The sequence below is a fragment of the Oryctolagus cuniculus genome, chromosome 1 (genome assembly GCF_964237555.1).
Source record: "Oryctolagus cuniculus chromosome 1, mOryCun1.1, whole genome shotgun sequence".
In the NCBI taxonomy this organism is placed as follows: Eukaryota; Metazoa; Chordata; class Mammalia; order Lagomorpha; family Leporidae; genus Oryctolagus; species Oryctolagus cuniculus.
In genome coordinates this window covers 116,427,172-116,437,212 of record NC_091432.1, presented here as the reverse complement: position 1 = coordinate 116,437,212, position 10,041 = coordinate 116,427,172, and the positions used below count along the sequence as shown (strand labels likewise).

General features: G+C 39.4%; 1 protein-coding gene across 1 annotated transcript; it reads right to left on the bottom strand.

Annotated features, from left to right (window-relative positions):
* Positions 1-7,658: 7,658 nt before the first annotated feature.
* Positions 7,659-8,630, bottom strand: LOC100355917 (olfactory receptor 10G9). The gene has a single exon (XM_002708351.3). It carries the CDS (start codon positions 8,604-8,606, stop codon positions 7,659-7,661), a length of 948 nt encoding a protein of 315 aa, XP_002708397.2. The 5' UTR covers positions 8,607-8,630.
* Between the last annotated feature and the right edge of the window lie 1,411 nt (positions 8,631-10,041).

Sequence of the window (10,041 nt, the reverse complement as noted above, 5' to 3'; positions counted from 1 at the left end):
AAAGGACCTGCTAAAAAATGGAAACGCTAATGTAGGTGAAGGATGTCCTCATAGGCTAAATGTTTGTTCTGTTTGTCAACAAGTTTCAGAAAAATTTAAACTCATTAATCTCATTTAAAAAAAAAAAAAAAAAAAACCTGTGAAGCCATGCCAGAGATTTGTAGTGACAAAGGATACTCAGTCTACCACAGACACCTTTTTTTTTTAACTTTTATTTAATGAATATAGATTTCCAAAGTACAGCTTATGGACTACATTGGCATCCCCCTCCCCCCCAATGACTTCCCTCCCACCCGCAACCCTCCCCTTTCCCGCTCTCTCTCCCCTTCCATTCATATCAAGATTCATTTTCAATTTTCTATATATACAGAAGATCAGTTTAGTATATATTAGGTAAAGATTTCAACAGTTTGCTCCCACATAGAAACACAAAGTGAAAAATACTGTTTGAGTACTCGTTATAGCATTAAATCTCAATGTACAGCTCATTAAGGACAGAGATCCTACATGAGGAGTAAGTGACTCCTGTTGTTGACTTTACAAATTGACACTCCTGTTTATGGCATCAGTAATCTCCCTATGCACCAGTCATGAGTTTCCAAGGCTATGGAAGCCCCTTGAGTTCTCCGACTCTTATCTTGTTTAGACAAGGTCATAGTAAAGTGGAGGTTCTCTCCTCCCTTCAGTGAAAGGTACCTCCTTCTTTGAAGACCTGTTCTTTATGGAAGCCTTTTGAGTTCACCGACTTCGATCTTATTCATACAGGGTCATAGTCAAAGTGGAAGTTCTCTACTCCCTTCAGAGAAAGGTACCTCCTTCTTTGATGGCCTGTTCTTTCCACTGGGATCTCACTCACAGAGATCTTTCACTTAGGTTTTGTTTGTTTGTTTGTTTTTGCCAGAGTGTCTTGGCTTTCCATGCCTGAAATACTCTCATGGGCTTTTCAGCCAGATCCAAATGCCTTTAGGGTTGATTCTGAGGCCAGAGTGCTGTTTAGGACACCTGCCATTCTATGAGTCTGCTGTGTATCTCGCTTCCCATGTTGGATCACTCTCCCCTTTATTTATACTATCGGTTAGTATTAGCAGGTACTAGACTTGTTTATGTGATCCCTTTGACTCTTAGTCCTTTTATTATGATCAATTGTGAACTGAAATTGATCACTTGGACTAGTGAGATGGCATTGGTACATGCCACCTTGATGGGATTGAATTGGAATCCCCTGGTATGTTTCTAACTCTACCATTTGGGGCAAGTCAGCTTGAGCATGTCCCAAATTATACATCTCTTCCCTCTCTTATTCCCACTCTTATGTTTAACAGGGATCACATTTCAGTTAAATTTCAACACTTAAGAATAACTGTGTATTAATTACAGAATTAAACCAGTCATATTAAATAGAACAGACAAAAAAAATACTAAGAGGGATAAAGTATTAAGTTGTTCATTAACAGTCAGGGCTATGCCCACAGACACCTTTGAACACACAGGAAAGTCTGTCAGCAATCCCCTCACTTCACTCTTAATGCTGAACAGAAATTAATATGGTCTCTGTTAGGAATGCTGATTAGTAAGCAGCAGGCTGCCTACTATGCTGATTCTTTCACACTGATGTGAAGAGCTTTGCCCATATGTGAATGACTTGGCATATTTTATGCTTTGAACTCCTTTTAGAAACATCACCAGACATGTGAATAGATAGCCAACGTCTTATATTTAAAGGAGTAGTAAAAAAATCCTCATTTGTCTTATCTATTAAGATTTCAAACCCAGAGCCTTTATCTTCTTTTGGTATCTGATGGTCCTGAACACTGTCACTAGGACATCTTGTTGCTGCACAAATCTCAGTCATATTTTCAGCACTCCTGTGACTCCCTCCAGTTTCTGCTGAATGTGAATCAACTCTATGGATGATATTGAATCTTTAGGACGGCACAAGTGTCTTGTTGAACTTAAAGGCTCGTACACTGGTATGTTTTGAGGGATATACAAAATGTGAATATGAAGTCCAGTAAAAATACATTTTGCTGATAGTAACTTGAGTTAAGGTATGATAAGACTCATCTGTAAAATGCTCCTCTATTCTACCATGGAGGAGGTCCCTTTTATCTTAGCAATTTCACCCACAGCATGAGAAAACCCGAATCACATGGTAAACGTTTGAGTTAAGATCCTAACATCATCCACCCAAAACTCTGTCTACCTGCAGAGTCCTGATAGGATAGCACCTTCTGACCTTCATGTGGCTGACTGGGTGCAGGTTCTTGCCAAGATGATGTATGGTCTGGACATTAAGGAATAAGAAAATGTTAAATGTCTTGGACTTGGTCATTTATGCCTCATTTTCCTTTCACTAGAATTAAAAGATTCAAATCAATTTAAAATATGAGTTCACAAGGAAAAGGGAAATTTTATGAATTTAAGGTACACCTCAAAACACATAAATTGTAGTTAACTTTATATTGTCCAAGCTATGTGTGTGGATTATTATGACTTACATAGTTAGGGCAGGGCTTTGTTATTTGCATGTTAATTCTCTTTACTTTCAGAAGGTGGTTCACTTCACTGCTTAACTTAGGCTAGATGGCATCTCACATATATAAGGTTACTTTAATCAGTTCATATAAAAATGGAATTGAAAGATAAGCTTCTTTGGTGCTGAAATATTTTTGAATCCATACATAGCTTTTTTTACAATACGCATTTTCCATGGATTTTTAGAACAGCCCTTAACACATCATGACATTAAAGTCCTCTAATTACTTGTGTGCTCTCCATTAGACACTGGCATTCTGGAACATAAATGCTGTCTTGAAGCTCTGTATCTTCTGATCCTAAAATAATAGTTACCTAATTAAAATGGTAGAAGGAATTATTCAATTGATTAATTGAGAAAGAGCAAAACTGAACTGATGAACAAGTATCAGCATCTGGACTTTTATAAAAGTCACTTGATTCAAGATTTGATCTAATTCGCCCTATGCTTTAACACTTTACTTCTTATTTTAAATCCCTTTCAACTGCTAGTTGACTCAGGGAATGTAGATCAGACACACCATGACCATACTCACACAGTATTTTGAAATACAGGTTAACAAAGAAATTACACCACTAATAATTATCCCCTGTGGGTAGCATCTTAGTTCAGTACTCCAGGGTTGCTCTTTCAAGGAGACACTCAAGAGAAGAAATCAAAATAATGTAGAATGTGATGAAAGATTGATGAGGTGGAATGAAAACATTTATTTTGGTTTCGTTTTATTTTATTTTATTTTACCTTATTTTATTTATTTGCGAAGGAGAGAGAGAAATGGGGTAGGGGAGGTGGGAGGGCAGAGAGACAGACAATGCTCCCTATTCTGATTTCTCTTCTTTTTCTTACTTTTGAAAACAGTAATGGTAGCATTTAGAGCTTAATATTGACACCATGAGTAATTATAGAAGAAAGCTGTCCTAATTACTATTTGATGATGTAAATGTTCATTATTGAAGTATTAATATATCCCATTAATATTTCAGATCATTCCCTAACATTTCAAGTCATCCTGTCTCCTTTGTCTTTTCTGTTTATCCATCTCTTGTACCCTTTTCAATTACATGAGGAAGAAACATCAGAGGAAGGATCAAAGGAAATCCTCCAAGTTTCAGGTGTTGGCTTTAGGCCATTCTTGGCTCACAAGAGACAAATAATGGAACTGAAAAGGAGAAAAATCTTTATATCTACATGGAAATCTCTACCCAATAGAAATTATTATGGACTCAAATCAAGAAAGTTGAAGCTTGATTAACACAAAAGAAAATCGCCTGTTTAGAAGTGACATCTGATATTGTGAACACATCAGACAGAAAGTGACTGTTTAAGAAGATGAAGGGTCAGTAGCCAGGAGAACATTCTAAAGTGAACCTAACCAAGACTCATGTGAGTTTAGGTAGATTGCTATAGGCTAGGAAAATACCTTTCCTTAAGGGGAGGGTTGTGGGTGGGAGGGACATTATGGGGGGGAAGCCATTGTAATCCGTAAGCTGTACTTTGCAAATTTATTTTCATTAAATAAAAGTTAAAAAAAATAAAAATAAATAAAAAAATAAAAAAGTAATGAAAAATAACTAATAAAATGACTAAAAGTAATTCATTATCAGTGATTTAAAGAAAACCACATTTCTATATTTTCAAAATTTTTAAAAGTAAAAATAAACAGAAAGGTTCCCAAACATAGAGAAATATACAACTATCTATTCACAGGAAGGTCACAGTTCACTAGTCAGAGTCAACTCAACCAAGTCTACCCCAAGATATTATAATCACGCTCTCCAACAGTAATGATAAAGAGAAGATTCTCAAAGCCATAGGAGAAAAGAAGCACCTATGCCCCAGTCTGCCTAACTGCAGACTTCTCAGAAGAAAACGCACAGGTTAGGAGAGTCCAGTAAGATTTTCACGGTACTGAATTTAAAAAAAAAAAAGGAACAAAAAAAAAAAAAAAGGTTTTCAAAGGTATCCTTTAAAAATGAAGCGCTAAAGACATTCCCAACCAAAAGTCAAGGCGCGTCCCCCCCGCCCCCTTGCCACCCCAAGCCGGTCCCAGGGCCCCTCTCAGGTTACGCGGTCCAGACTCCGCGAGCGGCTCCAGCCTCACAGCGCGACCCGGAGGGGCCCCAAGCAGCCAGCGGCCTCCGCTCTCGCGGTTCCCGTCCCTACGTCCCTGTGTCCCTTCCCTCAGCGCCGGCCGCCCGGCCGGCTCCTCATTCCCCTGCCCTTCCAGGCCCCCATCCGTTACCGGGGGCTGGCAGGGAGAGCCAGGCGCCCGGAGCTGCGCAGGCAGTGACTCAGGGCGGCGGCGGCGGGAGGAGCAGGAGTACACTGCGATGTTATATACAATATGGCACATAATAGCTTAATGCTGCATTATTTATAACATTACATTAATATGAATAAACACTATAAATGAAATTATATAATAGATTAATTAATATCAGTAAAAAGTATGATTAGGCTTCTGCCAAAGAAAAAATATAAAAGTACAAAAGATATGTGAGAAGATGCTCAACATCATTAATAATCAGGGAAATACAAATCAAAAGTGCAACAAAGATCACCTGTTCAGCTGGCTATTATCAAACATTCAAAAAGTTAAGCTCTGGCAATAATGTGGGAAAAGGATTCTCGTATACTGTTGATGAGAATATAAATTAGTGAAGCCACTAAGGAAATCAGTATCAAGATTTCTAGAAAAATGATAGATTAAGGGTCAGCAAAGCTGCTGCCTGCGATGTTGACATCCCCGATCAAAATGGCAGTCCAAGTCTCAGCTGCTCAGCTCCCAGTCCAGCTCCCTTCTAACATGTCCGGGAAAGCAGCAGAGGATGGCCCAAGTACTGTGTTCCTTCCATCCATTTGGGAGACCCAGATGGAGCCCTCAGTTTCTTCTGCCTTCAGCTTGTACTAGAACCAGACCTTGAAGCCATCTGGGGAGTGGACAAGAGGATGGAAGATTCATTCTCTCTCTCTCTCTCTCTCTCTCTCTCTCTCGTTACTCTCTCCTTCACATAAACAATTAAAATAGAATTACAATATGATGCAGTAATTCCACACCTTATTATACAATCCTAAGGAAAACAAATCAATATGTCAAAGACATATCTGTACACCAGATTCTTGCAGTATTATTGTCAATATACAGAAAAAGAAATGTGGTACATATATACAATAAATTTTTTTCAGGGTTAAAAAAAGAATTAAACTCTGTCATTTGTGACAACCTGGATGAACCTGGAGGACATTATATTTAGTGAAATACATCAGTCACAGAAAGACAAATACTGTAATATGGAACTAAAAAGGAAAAGTTGAGCTGAACTCTTAGTAAGAAAATTGAACATTGGTTACCAGGAAATGAGGGTTGAGAGGAAAGAGGACATATGGGTCAGAAGATGCAAACTTGCAGTTATAAGGTGAATATGATCTGGAGAATTAATGTACAGGATGGCAATTGTGGTTCATAATAATATACGTGTAGTGGACATTTGCTAAGAGCATAGATCCAAGTGAGAACACACAATCAACAAAGGTAATCTGTGAGGCAATTAAGGCAATTGATTTAATTAGCTTTATTACCAAAATCATTTCAAATGTTTATTTTAAAACAACATATTCTAATATATATATACACATTCATTTCTCAAACATATGTCAAAAGTTGGAAAAATCAGTACAATTACTATGTTAGTGGTGAGGAAATTATTGAAATAACCTGTCAACATGTGACTCTCAAAATCAGACTCCCTGGAAGGTGGTAACAGATTTGAATTTTAAAACTGTTAATTAGAATTTGTTATAAATTAACCCTTCTCAGTGCACTTTTACTTCTAATAACTCATTTAATCCCAATAACAGTATTTTGAGAAAGACTTTCACAGGTGGGAAATTCACATACAGAACATAAAATTGCTTCTAAACTGATTTGAACTTGTGTTTGTTTTATGTGAAGTCCAAGCACTTCTATTCCATTACTTGGAGGTGCCCACAAGATGTACAGCACCTGGGTTACAGAACTATGCATTAGGATTTTTAGAGTGCTTTGTTTGTGCCAGACTGTCTGTTCTATACAATAAATACACTGAAATCCCATGATAACAAGTTGTCTATCTACATGAATTGTCTTCAAAAGTTCTTGGAAAATGTGTACTGTAAAAAAACTAGATATAGCTTTCAACTTTGTGCAGCTAATTCAACTCATATTCTAACTTCATTTTCAAGAGACTGTTTGAAGAACACTCATTTTCTTTTCTACCTTCTAAATGAAAAGTACCATTGGTCCTGGTCTATAATGTTGTTTGTTCCTGCTCTGGACAGGTTGTAGCTTGGTATAGGTGAATTCCATGACTCCAAGATGATGGCAGAAGGAACTATCTGGACAGCATGGCCAGCCACTACCATCTATAGAAAGCAGAACCACCATAAGCCTGCTCTGAACTATAAATGGACTTCTTTCTTGTTAGGTAGAATAGAAAACCCCAGATCAGAATATATTATCTACTGATAACGTTGTCTGGGACCCAATCTCATTTACCAACATAAAAACCTGCAGGGTTCTCGTAAGGTGGTTGTTGTTTCCAGTAACAAAAGGATCAAAACACTGCAAGAGTTTGGCAAAGAAGCCCTGTGAAGAGAGACAAAAGTCTACTCAGAAAATTAGGGGGTAGCTATTATAAAGGAGGAATTTCCACCCTGGTGTGCTTACACACAAGGAAACTGTACAACTGATAGAACAGTTAAAAGTATTCACGCCTGTATGCCAGAAAGAAATGATCTCTAATATTTATTAATACCCCTAAAGCATTTTTCCATGACTGTAGGTTCCCAATATTGTATGCAAAACTAATCAACAAAAAAAGCATATTCCCTATGTAATTATATAAACAAGTGAACCCTCTGTATCAAAATCAAATCCCAATGTTTTTATTATTAAAAAAGTAACAAGAATTCTATTGCAGGAAAATAGAAAAATAAAATATGATATGTTCAACATAAATAAAAAATTCATGAGGAAATTGTTGAAAGACACATTACTGAATGGTCAATTTTGAATAATTTCAAACATGGAGAACATGGATAACTAATTATGTCACTTTTTTAATGAGCATGTGTGTTTCTCTGTTTATTCACTCGGAACAAGTGATATTTTGTCTTTTAGCTTCAGGAGAGCTTTCTTCACCTCCTTGTTCCTCAGGGTGTACACAACTGGGTTGAGCAGTGGGGTCAGCACAGTGTAGAAAACAGCCACAACCCCATCCATGACATCCTTGGAGCCTGGCCTCAGGTAAATGAAAACACAAGGAACAAAGAAACACAGGACCACGATGCAGTGGGAGGCACAGGTCTGAAAGGCTCGGTGCCTCCCCTCTGAGGTGCGGATCTTCAGGATGGAGCAGACGATGGACACGTAGGACAGCACTATCAGGAGAAAGCAGCCCGAGGCCACCACCCCAATGGTGACAAAGATGACCACCTCATTGGCTGAAGTGTCTGCACAGGCCAGCTTGAGGATGGGTGGTGCATCACAGAAGTAATGCTGGATCTTGTTGGACCCACAGTAGGGCAAGCGGAATGTCAAGGTGGTCTGGACAGCAGAGTGCAGGGAGCCACTGAGCCAGGTGCCAGCGGCCAGCAGGGCGCACGTCCTGCCACTCATCATGCTGGTGTACCTGAGCGGGTAACTGATGGCCAGGTAGCGGTCATAGGACATGACTGTGTAGAGGAAACACTCGGTGCTCCCCAGGAAGTGGAAAGAATAGAGCTGCGCCACACAGCTGTGGAAGGAGAGGGCCCCGCCGTCTGGGGACACCAAGGCCATCAGCATTTTGGGCACCGTGACAGTGGAGAACCACACGTCGATGAAGGACAGGTTGGTGAGGAAGCAGTACATGGGGGTGTGGAGGCGAGAGTCCACGCTGATCACCAGCAGGATGAGGAGGTTCCCCAGCACGGTGAGGACGTAGACCACCAGGAAGACGCCAAAGAGTGTGGAGCCCAGGGCTGGTGTGTGGGGAAGGCCCGTGAGGAAGAACGTTGTCACAAGGCTCACGTTCGTCACTGCTGCTTCCATTGGCCTCTCTCCTAGAGATGAGGTATAAAGACAGTTAGCACTTAACTGAGACAGAGATTTCTTTCTCTATGTGGCAACTGTGATAACTTTGGTCGATAATTATAGGGTTATACTTAATTTTGCTTGTTAATTTTGCTTGGCAAAATTGATGAAATAACTTCAGCATCTTATTGTGTGTCTCTTTCACAAGCACATTCATACACACGCAAATATGCTAAGATGCAGGGTTTTCCAAATGTGCATTAAAAATGTTTATTATGAAAAAAATCTAGCTTGGATTACAAAACATTTATGTTCTAGGATAAAATTGTTTTTATTCCATATACCGTGAGGATTTTACAGTGCTGTGATACACATACGCTGACATACACAAACCTCTGGAGATGCATACAAATGTATGCAGAAAAAGCATAGGAGAAACCTGTACTTTTAGCTTTTTATTGCTGTATTTTAAATTACTGAAAATTTAGTGTCATTAAGCGTTCAAATTTATTGTTCTCACTTTTCTGTGGACAAGGTAGCTGGGCCCTCTGCTCATGGTGTCATCATGTTTTAATGACAGTGGCAACTGAGGCAACAGTTTCTTCTTACACTCTGAATCCTCATCCATGGTAACAAGATTGTTGGCAGAATTCATTACATTGGGAATGAAGACACTGCTATCTGCCTAGTTGTGGACAGATTGTATCACTCTCAGCCCTGAGAAGTCACCCCAAGACCCAGAAAGCCCTAGTCCCTAAGGTTCTCCTAACACAGCCCTGTCCTTCAGACACAGCAGAGTGTTTCCACTTTTAAGACAAAGTGTCACATAGCATAAAACCTCAAGGGAGTGATGACCTCATGTTCAGTGGTCAAACCTACACTCAGGCAGAGCTGACTGTACAAGGAGAGTACACTAAGCAGTGGTGACATTGGAGGCTATTTGAGATTCTACTCAGCACATTCTACTTCCTCTTCAGGGTTCATAGGGAACCTTAAACAGCCAAGAACTTAGCAGCTGTTGATAGTAATGATTACTTGAAAATTCCACAGTTCCCAAAAATCATTCTCCTTGTTTGCTGCCTGGCATTGTTAACATCACTACTGACTGGGTAGTTAAAAGTATGAGATAAGGTAACACAAATCAAGTACTCAGTATAGTACCTGGCTTGTGATAACTGCTCAGTATGTGATGGTGAATCACACAACACTGTGTCTTGCAGTTCTGACCTCAGAAAGACGGAATTCATAAATTCTGTTAGTGTTTCCAGAGGCTTCTTCTCAACTTCAAAGCTAGGTTTGTGAAACCTTCATCTCTGCCATGGTTACTGGTGCTTGCTTTGAAAAGGGCATCTCTTTGCTCTCTCAGAACCAGTGAGCATGTCAGTTGAACTCCATGGTGGTATTCCCCATATCCTCTCATATGGTCTTGTGAACAACCGGTCTCAGACAGTGC

Bases quoted from the DNA above. Each gene is read 5' to 3' on its own strand.
- LOC100355917 (XM_002708351.3), bottom strand. From the start codon at position 8,606: ATGGAAGCAGCAGTGACGAACGTGAGCCTTGTGACAACGTTCTTCCTC.